Below are 14,140 nucleotides of genomic sequence, written 5' to 3' on the forward strand. Positions count from 1 at the left end.
GCATGGATCTGTCAGGGAGCGAAGCGCACGCTTGCCCATCTCCCCATCGCTCTCTCTGTCTCGCAGGAGTCAGCCTCGGTGCCGCCTGCACCTGCGTCCTGCATGCTGCCTACTTCCTGCTCTCGGCTCTGCTCATGACCTTCCTGCAGACCCCAGGCCTGCCCCGCGCCGTGCTCCTGGTCCTGGTCATCGCCAACGCGCTCTCTGAGCTCAACCACGCCGTCTCCCTGGGCTTCACGTCCCTCACGCTCTTCCTGGTGCTCGTTGTCACTGGTGAGCACAGCCAGCTCCCCCTCTCTCCTGTATCGCTGGAACCAGGACCCAAGCTGGCACCGGTGGCCCAGCCCTGGGCAGCCTCAGCAGGGAGGCCAAGGGTTGAATGGGCCATGGAGACAGAGCCGCGCTCTGGAGCAAGCTCATGAGGTGGGGAAACGCCGGCGCAGAGTGTAGGGAGAGTTTGCCCTGCCATTGGCCACGCTTGGGTAAACAGGCCTGAGCTAGACCATTGACCGCTCCTGTGGCCACTGGTGCAGTCAATTCCGCCACCCACTGACCTGGAAAGCTCCGGTTGTCCAGCCACCAGAGGGGGACAAAGCCGCCCTGTCAGCTTGGGTTACACTTGCCAGCTAATCTCCTCCTCCCACCAGCCTGTGCTAACTCCCACAGCCCCCTGCAAGGTAGGTCAGAACCCCCCGTGTTGCAGGGACACAGAGCCCCGGGGAGTCAGTGGTAGCGCCAGAATTAGCCCCTGGCGCCCTGACCTCCGGCTTGAAGCAGGTAAGTTTTCCTCCAACAAAATATTGAATCCACAGGTCCGTCAGCCCGCCCCCCAGCTCACCCTCTGTGCTAGCTGGACGCTGCTCTGAACTTGACCCCAGCTCCGGCTTTGCTCACGTTTTTGTAGGTAACTGGCTGCTGGCGAGCTTGTGCTGCTGTGCCCGGAGCGCGAGGGGCCGGAAGCTGCCTCTGGTGCTCTCACTGACTCCTCAGAGGGCAGCGGGGGCCAGCAGCCCTGAAGCAGAGCTCAAGGATGGTCCCCGCTGTCATATCACCTCCACCCCTGACAGGTAGGAGGGGGCAGGTGGGACCAGAACATGGGGATCTGGGGCTAACCAAGGTAAATCTGGAGCCCTGTTGGGGATACTGCAGGGGACAACAGGTGCATGGCCAGATGTGCCCATTTAACAGCCTTCCCTCCTCGGGTCTCTGCTAAGGTCACTTCAAATGCCCTCTGGTCACACATAGTGAGTGTTTGGATTAGCATGTCCAGTCGAGTTAGTTAGCAATGTGCTCTCGAAAGCCACCTTTCTTCAAGGCCGGTGTCGGGTGCCAGGAAGGATTTGTGGCCCCGTTTTCACATCAGGCTCAGGGTTGTCCGTTGACTCAGGTTACAGCTAATCCCAGGGGAAGAGGCTGGTAATGAGAGTGCCCGGTATTTATATAGCGTCTCACCCTCCATGCTCCCTGCCCGCCATGGGAGTCTGTGTGCAGTGGGATGGGGGCATCCAAACCATACCAGGCTTGATGTGGGTCGGTGTGTTCTGGGTCGGGATTTACACCACATCCTCTGGCTGTTCAGATGGGGAAACTGAGGCACAGGTCATGCAATGACTCAGTGGCAGGGCTGATAATGGAACCCAGGAGTTCTTTGCAGCAGGAGCACACAGGCCTGTAAGGTGCAGAGCAACGAGCAGCCTCACATGGACTGCTGCTTGCCCAGGTCCTTCTGTGTTAGACTGGGAAACTGAGCAGCAGCGCCCCAGAGCCTCCACCCTGTGGGCTGACATGGTGCACAGAGGCTGGCTGCAGCCATGCTGGTTTGCTTGCCACCATGCTGCTGTCAGGCCTCCGGGGAGCACATGTGCTGCCATAGTAGCCAGCAGCAGCACGATCCCAGTCCCAGTGAACACCTGTCACCAGTGGCTGCAGAAGGGGTGTGCTGGTGCCGAATAGCCTCTGGGTGGCAGCAGAGAGCTCACCCTGCAAGAGCCCTTGTGCAGGGGGGGTTCCCAGTTGGGTCCTAGGGTGACCCCAGGTTACCCCTGCTTGGCTATGTTAGTGGCATGTTACACCAGCTGTCCAGTGCAGGCCTTGGGTCCCGCTTCTGCGTGCAGCTCAGGGTGCAGGTGCTGGTGTCGGAAGCCTGGTATGGTTTGGATGCCCCCACAGGTATCGAGGACCAAATCTTCCCATGCGTGGCCAGGCCAGTGGACGTCAGCTGGGATGTTTGTGCACATCTAGGTCTAGTGTGTCCTTTCCTTGGGGTGAGGCGCCCCGGCTCTGGATCTCACTCCCCCATTCTACACCCACTTGTCTGGCAGTATCAATCTGCCACGGAGGCGGGAGGCCCACCTCTACTCTACTCTTCCAGCTGTGGCCTGAAGGGGCTGAGGATTGGGCATGTGTCTGGGGCATGTCTGCTCTTTGTTGTTCTGTCGCCTAATGCACATACACCCAGGGATACCTCTTCTGAAACTTACAAATTGATGCACATAGAAGATGAGGACGACGAGAGAGATCGTAGAATCATAGAATATCAGCATTGGAAGGGACCTCAGGAGGTCATCTAGTCCAACCCCCCTGCTCAAAGCAGGACCAATCCCAACTAAATCAGATGCTTGGTGTAGAGAGGGTTCTCCCCATCTGGTCTGTAGGGGACAAATGCGCCCCCAGCTAGGACACCCTGCAGCTTCATGCTCTGAAGGGTGGGAATTGGGCAGGGGCTTAGCTGGGCAGGACTTGGGGTGAAACTTCATCTGTGATGGAATCTTGTAACCTTTCATCCTTCCCCTGGCAGGGAGTGTGAAATTGGCCTCTTGCAGGAGGAGCTGAACAAGCTGGAGGAGATGAGCTACCTGCAGGGTAAGTGAGATGAGTTTAGTACAGCGGGTGCCTGGGGAACACGTTGCTGAGTGCCAGAGCGCTGCAGCAAACCCCGCTCCGCCTTGGGGGCACTATGGGGATACTGCATCTGAAGAGAGCAGATCCCTGTCTCTGGCTGGCCGGGAGCTGGGGAGAACGTTGCAGGGGACAAACAGTGTGTCCAGAGCACTAGTATCTACCCACCCTGTCGATGCAACACCTGATCCCTATGGGACAATCACCCCCACCTCCCTGGAGAGCTTGGACACCCAGTCTGTAGAGGGACCTGCGCTCGGCCTGAATACCTTAAATAACAATAACAATGAATGCCTGTTTCTTACCTAGCGCATTTCCTCCATACCTGTCAAAGCACTTCACGAACTCTAAACGTATCTATCCTCACATCTGTGTGGCAGGGAAGTATTGTTATCCCCATTGTACAGATGGGAAACTGAGGCACAGAGGAGGCTTAAGTGACTTGCTGAAGGAAGCTCACAGCAGAGGTGGGGCCTGAACACCGGTCTCCCATGTCCAAAGCCGGTGCCCTAACCGCTGGACCTTCCTTCCCCCTCCTTGGCTTAGGCAGCTGGGCTGCTTAAAGCTCCCTTAGTGAGACTTCTCTCTGCTGCTCATCAAAGCACGTCACCTCTGCAGTATCCAGAGGCCACAGCCTCTGCAGCTGAGCCGTGGTGGGGATGTGGCATGAACCGCTCCAGAGCCCTGTGCGTTAGGCAGCAGAGCTTCCAGGGTTGAGGTGTGTGCCAGGCCCGTGTGGCTGGAGAGCTGTGCGCACAGGGGCTGTGCCGTAGCAGGTGGGCTGGGGTAGGCAGGCTGAGAGCCATAGGCGCGCTCCTGGAGCTCCAGCATTGAATGGCTCAGCCTGTCTGTGGGCACAGGAGCTGGGTACTGGAGGGGACTGATCAGGCGGACCAGTATCTCCGCTGTGCTAGCCATTAATGTGTTGCAGATGACTCCTGCCTGGGGAGGGTGTCCCCGCTGACGGGAAACCCCTTTCGGGATGGGGGCAGGCCGCTGCCCCCTACAGGCTGGAAGGCACAGCTGAGATCCGCCGCTCCGCCAGCTCCCGGTGTCCCCATTGGGAACTCGCGCCGCATCAGTCTGAGCCGCACCACCAGGCAGGAGGTGTTGGAGAGGCGGGTAAGTGGTGGGAAGCTGGTGCTGCCCGCCGTGGGCAAGTGTGCAGGGACAGGCCTGGCACTGCCCATTGTGGGGCACCGGGAGAGGCAGGCAGGCGTATGGGGGGTGGGAAACAGGGCTGCCTGCTATGGGGCTCAGGGAGAAGCGGGCAGGAGAGTCTGTGTGTGTGGGGGGGGGGGGGAGAATAGGGCTGCCTGCGGTGGGGCACAGGGAGAGGTGGGTAGGAGTGTGGGGACAGGGCTGACACTACCTGCTGTGGGGCTTGGGGAGAGGCGAGCAGGTGTGTGTGGCTGGCGCCGCCTGCCATGGGGCACAGGGAGAGGCGCGCAGGAAGGAGAGTGGGGGCAGGGCCGGCGTTGCCCACTATGGGGCACAGGGAGAGGTGGACAGGAGAGTGAGGGCGGGGCCAGCGCTGCCTGCCATGGGGCACAGGGAGAGGCAGGCAGGAGAGTGAGGACAGAGCTGGTGCTGCCTGCCACGGGGCACAGGGAGAGGCAGGCAAGTGTTTGTGGCTGGTGCTGCCCGTCATGGGGCACAGAGGTGAGCAGGAGAGTGGGGCAGGGCCAGCTCTGCCTGCCGTGGGGCACAGGGAGAGGCAGGCAGGTGTTTGTGGCTGGTGCTGCCCGCTGTGGGGCACAGGGAGAGGCAGGCAAGGGAGAACGGGCTTTCAGTAATTGGAGCCACTGTCCGAGCTGTCGTCCGAGATGCGGGGTCTCCCCATTCGTTCTGGTTACTGTGGGGTTGGGGACGTTGGCTGTGCATCACTGACCAGTGCTGTGAGGGGTCCCTCCCCCTCTCCCCAGTGCCCTGGGCGGCTTGGCACTGGCCGTTGCAGCCATGGGGGGCAGAGAGCATTAAAAGGCACAGCTTCAGGGCTGGCCTGGGGCGGGACCTGGGCAGTTGCCCGGGGCACCATGGTCATGAGGGCACCGTGCGGCAGCACAGAGGTGAGCACTGCTGGTGTAGAGTCAGAAACTGCTCCTGGCTGGCAGGGGAGTGCTGCGTGGGGGGGCACCCAGATGTCTCCCAGCGGAGCAATGGGGGGAGGGGCCGAGCGGTGATGCACAGATACTGATCCACCCCAACATTCCTCTGTGGCCCCCCAGGGGGTTGGAGGGGAGTGAGGAGCAATGTCAGGGCTCTGTGCATCCAGGTTACTTCCCCCTCATGGACCAAGGGGGCACGGTGCAGGGGAGAGGGGTGCAGGGGCTAGGGGTGCAGGAGAGTGGGAAGTCTATGGGGGTCAGGGGCAATGGTGGGGGGCTGCACCCTTGGGGACCAGGAGCGTGAAAATACAAGTTTGCCCAGAGCACCATTTTCCCTAAGGCCGGTCTGCACATTCTTGGGCTGGGGCCAAGCTCACCCCGACAGAAACAAAGCCGCTGATTTCAGCCGAGCTGGGCAAGCCACGGGGCCAGTGCAGGCAGGGCCTGCAGGCTTCCCCCAGCTGGGTCACTGGGTGGGAAGAGATCTGCTGTCCTGTACCCTGGTCCCTGTGAAAGCAACTGACCTGGGAATTTCCATACCTCTCACCCAGACCCTGAGGTCCTGCAGTAACTGGTTCACCCTTCAGATCCAGGTGGCTCTTGGATGGATGTGGGTGGACAGAAACTGGTTGTTAAAAGGGCTTAGGAGTGGGTCTGGTGCAAGGGGTGCTGGCCCGGGGATGAGGGAGGGTTTTCAGCACCCAGGAGCTGGGGCAGGCCAGGAATTGTGCCTGTGGAGTCTGACCTAGCTGTGGCTGGAAACCTGTCCAGAGTCTGCTTCCCGGGCCGTGTTACCAACACAACTTGCATCTGTGTGTGGCTGGTTCCTGAGCTCATAGGGTGGTAGCAGGCTGTGGGGGTGGCTGGGCGTGTGACACTGCTCAAGGTGGGGTTGGTGATCCAGCACGTAGGGTCAGAGGCAGGGACTCTTGTCGCATTTCTAGCCGCTGACATGATGGGATGGGGAGGGAATGCTGGGATTGTCTTGGCAGCCGGTTCTGCAACAAGTGACCAATCAACATGCAGGGGGCAAGGGCCTGGCACTTCCATATCCTGCCTCTGCTTGGGGATATCAAGGGGGAGGTTCCAGGGGACCCCATCAGTGCCCTCAACAGCCAGGCCTTGAGGGCTGCAACTACCACCAAAGCACCATCAAATCCACCCTGCATGGTGCTGCAGCCTCTTGCTGGGCCATTAATTCCAAGCCACAGCTCCTGGGCATGCTTCCCTGCGGGGATTCTCTGCTCTAGAAGCAAGAGCAACTGTTGGTGGTTCAGATTCTCGGTAGCAACGGGTAGGCTCTGGCACTGGGCCTGCAGCTGATCCTGGTTCTCCTGCTGTTGGGGAGCTTGTCTTCCTGCTCATCAGTGCCACATGTGACTCCCTCTTTCCTGAACAGGCCACACTAGAGAGGCGCCACCTGGACCCTGCGTTCGAGCCCTTCTCTGACTTCAGGTCCTGTAGCCCGGACCAGTCCATGGCTAGTGACATGTGAGTATAGAGCGCTGCTCCCCTCTCTGAACAGGCTGCAGCGGATTCCTTCTGCGCAACACTTCACTGATCCCTGCTGGCCAGTGTTGGCATCCCCAAGGGATGCTTTGGGGCTGGGTTATTCCTGCTAGTAACCAGCCCTGCCTCTAAGACAAGGGGGACTGATGGTGCAATAAGCAACGTCTAGGGCGAGGGTGGCCTGACCTACGTGATGGGCGGAGGAGAGGAATGCTGCAGACACGTTCTGGGCGACAGTTGTCCCATGGCTGCTGGTTTTACTCCTGGGGAAATTCTGTACCAAAAAAATTCTGCACACGATATTTTAAAATTCTGCATATTTTTTGTCAAACTTACACAATATAATCAAGCTGCTTTCAATTATTTTTGTAATTTTATTTAAACTACAATACAATGAATGGAGAGTGGGAGTGGGGAGCATTGGAGGAAATCACCAACCCCACTCTGTTTAATAGTAACATAGCTAAGGTTGACCCTTTACTTCTAGTTATGTGTCAACAAATATATGCAGCCGTGTACTCAGGGTTGTTGCATTGTAGGCAACTGAAGAGCAAGTGAGGGCTGGGGACTCAAACTCCCAATTTACACTGGCTACTGACCATCTCCAGAGAGGTCAGTAGCAAACAGTTCATGGAGCACATTTTGATAGGAATTTTTTTTCAGTCCAAGAATTTAGACCAGTTCTAATCACTAAAGCTCCATAAGCCATACTGACCTCTGCACCACTCTGGCAATGCAAAGGAGCCTTAAGTTTTATACCTGTTTTTATACTCCTGGGGAAATTCACGAAGAGCAACGGGAACAATTCACTAAGCAGGCAGGCTGCTACATTCTGCTCTGGCTGAGGGAACAGAGCCTGCTCTATCTCTTCAGAAACGTCCCAAAGCCCTGCCCCTCCACGCCAAGTGTGCCATAATAGCAAGCGAGAGGGTCAGAGTGTGTGTCTGTGTCTCTCTCGTGCACGTGCACACACGACTGTCCAGTCCCCCTCTATCCCGCACGGTGATTTACATCCCTACCAGCTGCTCTGGGTGCCCAAACCGACCTGCCTGCACTGCTGGGGAGGGGGCACATGACTGCTCTTGCAGCTTCCCTTTGTTTCACTGTCAGAAGCCATTTTTCTGCGTGGAAGCAAAGAAATCTACGGGGGCTGTGAATTCTGCACATGCGCAGTGATCCCAAATTCTCCCAGGAGTATGGTTTGCTTTCCAAGTGGAACAAGCTGGGCCACTCCCTCTAGGGACTAAATCCTCCATTATCTCTCCTAATCTCGAGGCCATTGGCTTCTGATGCCCTGACTTTGCTAAGTGGTCCCTGGCTTTAGTGGCTAGAGGCAGACCAATGGGGAAGTACAAGGACACCGTGAGACTACATTGGTCAGCGTGATGGGCGGTCATCCCTACACGCCAACTACCTCATTGTCAAGTTTTCTGACCTCGCTGCAAAGGAGAGTTTTACAGACAATAACAAGGTGGCTTTGTGGGTGCTTGCGGAAGCTCCTCCCAAGAGCAAGGGGCAACACTGGAGAAAGCACAAAGTTATTGGTTTGAAAATCTAGCAAGAGGGTGATGGAGGCTGAGATTGGCATTTTGATACTGAATGAGATGGTAGGGTGGTGATGAGCCCTGGAGGTGAAGACGAGCTGCTTAGGTTTGATACAATGGAGATGAGGCAGCTAGTGGAGGGATCCAAAGAGACAGGTATTGTGGTCAAAGTGACAGGCTAGGAGAATAATCTTCACAGAAGCATTCTGCCTGGGTATGAGCAGAGCAAGACTGCATTCGTCAAGGCTGGAGAGAATGATGCTGCGGTAATTGAGATGACAGCCTGGACCACAGTTCTAGCTGTGTGGATGGATGAGAGAGGCTGGATCTTAGAGATGTTTTGCAGAAATAATCGACAAGATTTAGACACCGCCTGGATGCGAGGACCTAGAGAGAGGTCTGAGTTGAAGATGCTGCCCAGGTTACGGGCTTGAGTGATGGGCGGGATGGTGGGATTGTCCACAGTGATCAGGGAGGGCTTGGGATGGGGGCTGAGGGGAGATGAAGAGCTCTGGTTTAGCAATATTGCACCTGAGTTGATGGCTAGACATTTATCTGATTAGATATTGGGGGGGAAACTTTCCAACTGTATAAGGGGAGTTTAGCACTGAAATAGGCTTCCATGGGAGGCTGTGGAATCACCATCACTGGAGGTTTTTAAGACCAGGTTGGACAAATACCTGTCGGGGATGGTCCCTGTTTACTTGGTCTTGCTTCAGAGCAGGGAGCTGGACTTCAGGGCCCTTCCAAACCGACGGTGCTATGATTCCATCCATGAGGAGATGTCGGAGCTGGGTGGAGACTAATCTGGCCAGCTCTGGAGTGGAGGTAGATCTGTGAGTCACTAGCAGAAGAATGGTAGCTGAATTTGTGTTTGCAGCTGAGATTAGCCATTGACAGGGTGTAAAAGGAGAAGAGAGGGGAACCACGGACAGAGCCCCGTGGAACCCCACAGGAAGTCAGAGCAGGATTTCTCTGAAAGACACACGGAAGGAGTGACTGAGAGGTAGGCAGTCCATGGAAGGACAATATTTTAAATAGGATATCTCCAATTTATTCTTTATCTCCTAGAACTGGAAGGGACCTTCAAAGGTCATTGAGTCCAGCCCCCTGCCTTCACTAGCAGGACCAAGTACTGATTTTTGCCCCAGATCCCTAAATGGCCCCCTCAAGGATTGACCTCACAACCCTGGGTTTAGCAGGCCAATGCACAAACCACTGAGCTATCCCTCCCCCCAACAAGAGGATCATGGCAAAGGCGGCTGATGGGTCAAGGAGGATGAGGATGGAGTGCTGGTTCTGAGAGACTCTGACAAGAGAAGTTTCACTGGAGTGTAAGGGGCAGAAGCTGGATGGAGGGGGGAGTGTAGGGTGGAATTGGAAGATAGGAACCCCAGACAGCAATACTAGACAGTGCATTCAGTCAGCTTAGAAACTAAAGGGAGATGGGGCTGTAGTAATGGGAGAAGCTAGAGCGTGTTTGTATTGTGAGGGGAAGAGCCGGAGGAGAGTGGGCACGAGGGAGATCAGGTGATGGGATGAGGTAACTGGGGTGATAAGTGGAGAGCTTAGAGGAGGAAAGCGGGACACTGTGTCTGATGGGGAAGGAGGGAAGGGGAAGGAGAGGGGGAAGGTTGCATCCACTTGTCAATTTTCTCTTGGAAGAATTTGGCATGGTCCTAGGCAGGAGGAGAACAGTGAGAGTGGCGGGGAGGGAAGGTTTGAGTCAAAGGTGGTGAAATGCAGCTGGCACTGTGGGCGTGGGATTCAGTGCAGTCAGAGAAGTAGAGGAGTCCATCTACATAGATGGCAGAACCGAAGGAGAGAAGGAGGAAGTTGTGGGATTTCCACCAGTCAGAGACACTCTGCAGTCGATAGTGGGGGTGAGCCAGGCCTTGAGGGTTGGCGGGACAGACCTGGGGGAGAGGAGAGGAGGAAGGAGAGTCATGGGTGGAGGAGAGTGGAGGCATGGACAGAAATCAGCTACTGCATGAATGTAAGAAAGGGAGGGGAGGGCTTAGAGCAGATGAAATGTCATCAACACTGCGGGTCTGGAAGGCACAGAAAGGCCACGAGACAGGACGTGAGGGAAGGGGCTGATGGATGGTGCTGAAAGAGACCCAGTGATGCAGGAACTCTGCTACGGAGAGAGCAGGTTGGTGAGAGAGATTAAAAAGACTAGATGAAGTTAGACTGGGATTTTTCAGCTTGGAAAAGAGACAACTAATAAAATCATGACTGATGTCGAGAAAGTGACTAAGTGTTATTGCCCCTTCCCAATGAAATGAATAGGCAGCTTTAAAACAAAGAAAAGGAAGTGGGGATTCACCCACGAAAGCTCATGCTCCAAAACGTCTGTCAGTCTATAAGGTGCCACAGGACTCTTTGCTGCTTTTAAAGAAAAGGAAGTACTTCTTCACACAGTGCACAGTCAGCCTGTGGAACTCACTGCCTGGGGATGTTGTGAAGGCCAAGACTATAACAGAGTTCAAAAAAGAACTGATATATTCATAGAGGATAGGTCCCTCAGTGGCTATTAGCCAAGATGGCCAGGGATGCAACCCCATGCTCTGGGTGTCCCTAAACCTCTGACTGCCAGAAGCTGGGAGTGGAAAACACAGGATGGATCACTGGATTGCCCAGTTCTGTTCAGTCCCTCTGGGGCACCTGGCATTGGCCAGTCAGACGACTGGATACAGGTTTAGACGGACCATTGGTCTGACCCAGTATGGCACATGAATAGCCCTTAGGCAAGTGGGAGAGCTGAGGCAGGGCTGCAGGTGGAATGGAGAGATCAGGGCAGGGAAATGTGCATAAGCGGGGTGTTGTCAGCATGGGAGTGGAAGGCCCAGAGGATGAGTGTGGGGGACTGGGAGGAGGAAGTGAGAGAGCCAGGCGGTGAAATCCAAGAGCAAGGCAGGTGGGGAGAAGTTGGGGGGCAGGGAGGGATGGTAGATGAGGACCAGGTGGAGGGAGAGCTTGGTAACTGGCTTGGCCTAGGGTGGCTGTTTCGGCAGCTTAACTTGCTCTCCATTGGAACTACCAACAAACCCGGCCTGCTGCCCAGTGACACCCCTCTCCCCCTTAGCTCTGGGGTACCCCCTGGTGGTTGCTGACCTGACCCCACATTTGATCCACAGGGCTCTAGACCTGCAGGTATAATCAGCCTGTCTCACCATCCTTCCAGGTCCACCTCTTCGATGTCTCCGCGACGCCTGTGCCAGGGCATCACCAAGGCCGGGCAGCCATGCAGGAAGAAGGCCGTTCCCGGACAGGATTTTTGCCACGTTCACGTATCTGGACAAGTATCCTACACTAGCTGAGCCTTGGAGCTCTCCGTCAAACCTGTGCAGCCGCTAGGTTAGTCTGGACCTTGAGTGGTTGGCCAGGGACCTGTGGACTCCTGGAGTGCAGCTGGGGCACCACCCCCCCGTCTCAGCAACAGCCATTCTGTGGCATTATTTTAAACACTGCCTTTGATTTTAATGTGTACATCTGAATGGAGGGACTATATCTGCGGAGAGCCAGCAGTCCCTGCCTGGCAGCTTTTCTAGGGGCTCATGGGGCTTCTTTGAGGAAAGCCCCATTTTAAATAGACCACCCTGCTCTGTGAATGTTCCAACGTGTCTCAAATGCTTCACCCCATGAAAACTGCAGGAGATGAGAGCTTCTACATTCACACTGACTCAGGAGCCAGTGGACTCTGTTTATAAGTCAGCCTGGCTTTTCTAGTGGCTACAGCTGCCCAGCTCCAGCTGGGTGGTTCTGGCCTGCTCCACCTCTGCCAGCCCTCAAGACACTCCTCCAGGTTTAGCTGAGCCGGCAGCACAGACTGCAGCTCCCTCAGCACCACTGGGACAAACCTCTTGTCAGTAAAGATGCCTGGGGTAAGAAGGTTCCATGTTGGTAGCCAAGTTTTATATGGAAATCTGCTGTTTGCACATTGGTTTAATAAACAACGTTTATCTACTGCTGGAATTTCCATGTCTGTCTCAAAAGAAACCTGAGTTCCTGGGCTGTGGACGGGGGCTCCAACCTCTGGCTAAATGGGGATGGGGTTCTATTAATTTAGATGAAAATTATGTTGGCCAGTCAGGGTCCTGTCAACACTCTAACAGTGTTAACCAAGGTGTGGGGTTTGGTATACAGAGACCTCAGCCTGCTTCGCACCATGGCAAACCCACCACTAACTATCCTTTTAACTTCTTACTACAGATCCAGAAGGAAAAACTCTTCAAGCATTTGAAATGTAAAACACAATCAGGCTTTCGTTTTCACGCCGTCCCTTCTTCCTGCTCCGTTCGCTCGAGAGGTTTCAGAAGGAAGCAGGCCCCCCCGCTCCCTTTGGCAGGCTTTTAGATGCTATTAAAGATACAAATAACCATTCCTTGGGGTAAAAGGGAAGTTGTTGCTGCTGTTAGTTCGATCTCACTTCCTAGAAGCCGAAACAAGACGACTACACGCAGGGGGAGAGGAAAGAGCAGCAAAGACAGAAAAAGCAGCATCTGTCTCCACTGCTAACTTGTATTTGCAACCTTACTGCTGGAAAAACAAGGCAGGGCTCATGGCTTTAGTAGCCACTGTGAGACCCTGCAAGCTTGTACTGCTCTCAGGCTGCTTCGGGCACTCCTTTTTAGCTGCCTCCTGCTGTCCAGACTTACAGCCGTGTTGGCTGGCTGAGCCAGACTCTTACTAGACAGAAGGGAAAGAGGGATAGGAAAGAAGAAAATAAGTTGGGGAAGAAAAAGGACATGGGGGGGGGGGACGAAAGAGTCACAGCTCTCACATGGTGGGTGGGAGTTAGCCGAAGCCGGTGGCAGTGCTGATGTCACCTGGGGCCCTTTCTCTGGCCTTGTCCAGTCAAGACATCTCATGGGACTAGGACAACAAAGGTCTAACCGTTGTGGTGGGTCCTAGAAGCCAGTGGGGGTGGCACTCTTGAAGCTACAGTTGATGCTTTTTCTCTTCTGTCTGTCAGTGGTTAACTTCCTCTGGACTATTTCTCTGTCCCTTCCCTTTCCCTCCCCTCCTCACCCCACCAAAAAAAAAAAAAAAAAAAAAAATTTAAAGCTCCCAAAAGGGAGCAATGAGGGGAGGGGCTGTTCCACCCACGATTTTGTTTGCCAGTTAGGCCTATTTCCAACACAAATTTAGTCCACTGATTTTTGGCCACTGCACCTTGTTTATGTGCCATGATCTTAACACAGTCCTCTGCTCACAGCAGTAGACTCTAATGCTTTAAATTAATTCCCTGTCTCTCTAAATATTTTTTCTCAAACAATTTATGACAGGCCCTTTGGACAATCCATGAACCTTTACCCACTGGGTAAAGTAGGCCTGGCTCGACCTTGTTTACTGCACCAAGGGGTGGTAGGAAACCTGATGGGGGCGGGGGGGAGAGAAACTGAGGCTTGTGACAGTTTCCTATCCCACCTTCCTCCCTCTGTACCCTGTTCCAATGTGCCGGCACTTTGGCGAGTTGAAAGTAAGGGTGATGCTGGCCAGTGGGTGGTAGAACAGGGTTGCAGAGCTCAGGGATGACCCATCTCTCCAGCCAAATGGCAGTGAAGGACAGGTACTGGGGGCCAGGAAGATGCTAGCTCACCCTGAGAATAGGGATGGGCAGCAATGCTAAAGCTGGGCTATGGGCCCTCTTGTTCCCTCAACAGGCACCTGTTCAAATTGTCTAGCCCAGGGTTTCTGGCTGGTCTACGCTGGGGGGGAAGATCTAAGATACGCAACTTCAGCTACATGAATAGCGTAGCTGAAGTCAAAGTATCTTAGATCAATTTACCTCCCATCCTCACGGTGCGGGATTGATGTCCACGGCTCCCTGTCTCGACTCCGCTACTGCCACTCGCTCCGGTGGAGTTCCGGAGTTGACGGGAGCACATTCAGGGATCGATATATCGCATCTAAATGAGCCGTGATATATCGATCGAGCGCTACCTGCTGATATAGTGGGTAGTCTGGATGTACTCTCAAATGCAAAGCATGGGTGGAGATTGGGGAGGGGCAAAGCCCCACCCTGCAGCACTCAGCTGTTACTCCTGAATAGTAGTTACCAAGAGCAGTGAGAGA

At 55.0% G+C, this 14,140-nt stretch overlaps 1 protein-coding gene across 3 annotated transcripts in view; it reads left to right on the forward strand.

The window, feature by feature from the left end:
- Positions 1 to 12,769, forward strand: part of LOC115647175 (protein brambleberry-like) — a 41,467-nt gene extending 28,698 nt beyond the window's left edge. For all 3 annotated transcript variants that reach the window (XM_030553951.1, XM_030553949.1, XM_030553950.1), the window contains exons 8-13: positions 67 to 273; positions 905 to 1,067; positions 2,798 to 2,862; positions 3,830 to 4,020; positions 6,406 to 6,497; positions 11,247 to 12,769. In XM_030553951.1, coding sequence (XP_030409811.1) covers positions 67 to 273; positions 905 to 1,067; positions 2,798 to 2,862; positions 3,830 to 4,020; positions 6,406 to 6,497; positions 11,247 to 11,382 — 854 coding nt within the window. In that variant the 3' untranslated portion in view covers positions 11,383 to 12,769. The remainder of the gene's footprint in view (positions 1 to 66; positions 274 to 904; positions 1,068 to 2,797; positions 2,863 to 3,829; positions 4,021 to 6,405; positions 6,498 to 11,246) is intronic.
- Positions 12,770 to 14,140: the final 1,371 nt, after the last annotated feature.

This window comes from Gopherus evgoodei, chromosome 2, assembly GCF_007399415.2.
Source record: "Gopherus evgoodei ecotype Sinaloan lineage chromosome 2, rGopEvg1_v1.p, whole genome shotgun sequence".
Classification (NCBI taxonomy): Eukaryota; Metazoa; Chordata; order Testudines; family Testudinidae; genus Gopherus; species Gopherus evgoodei.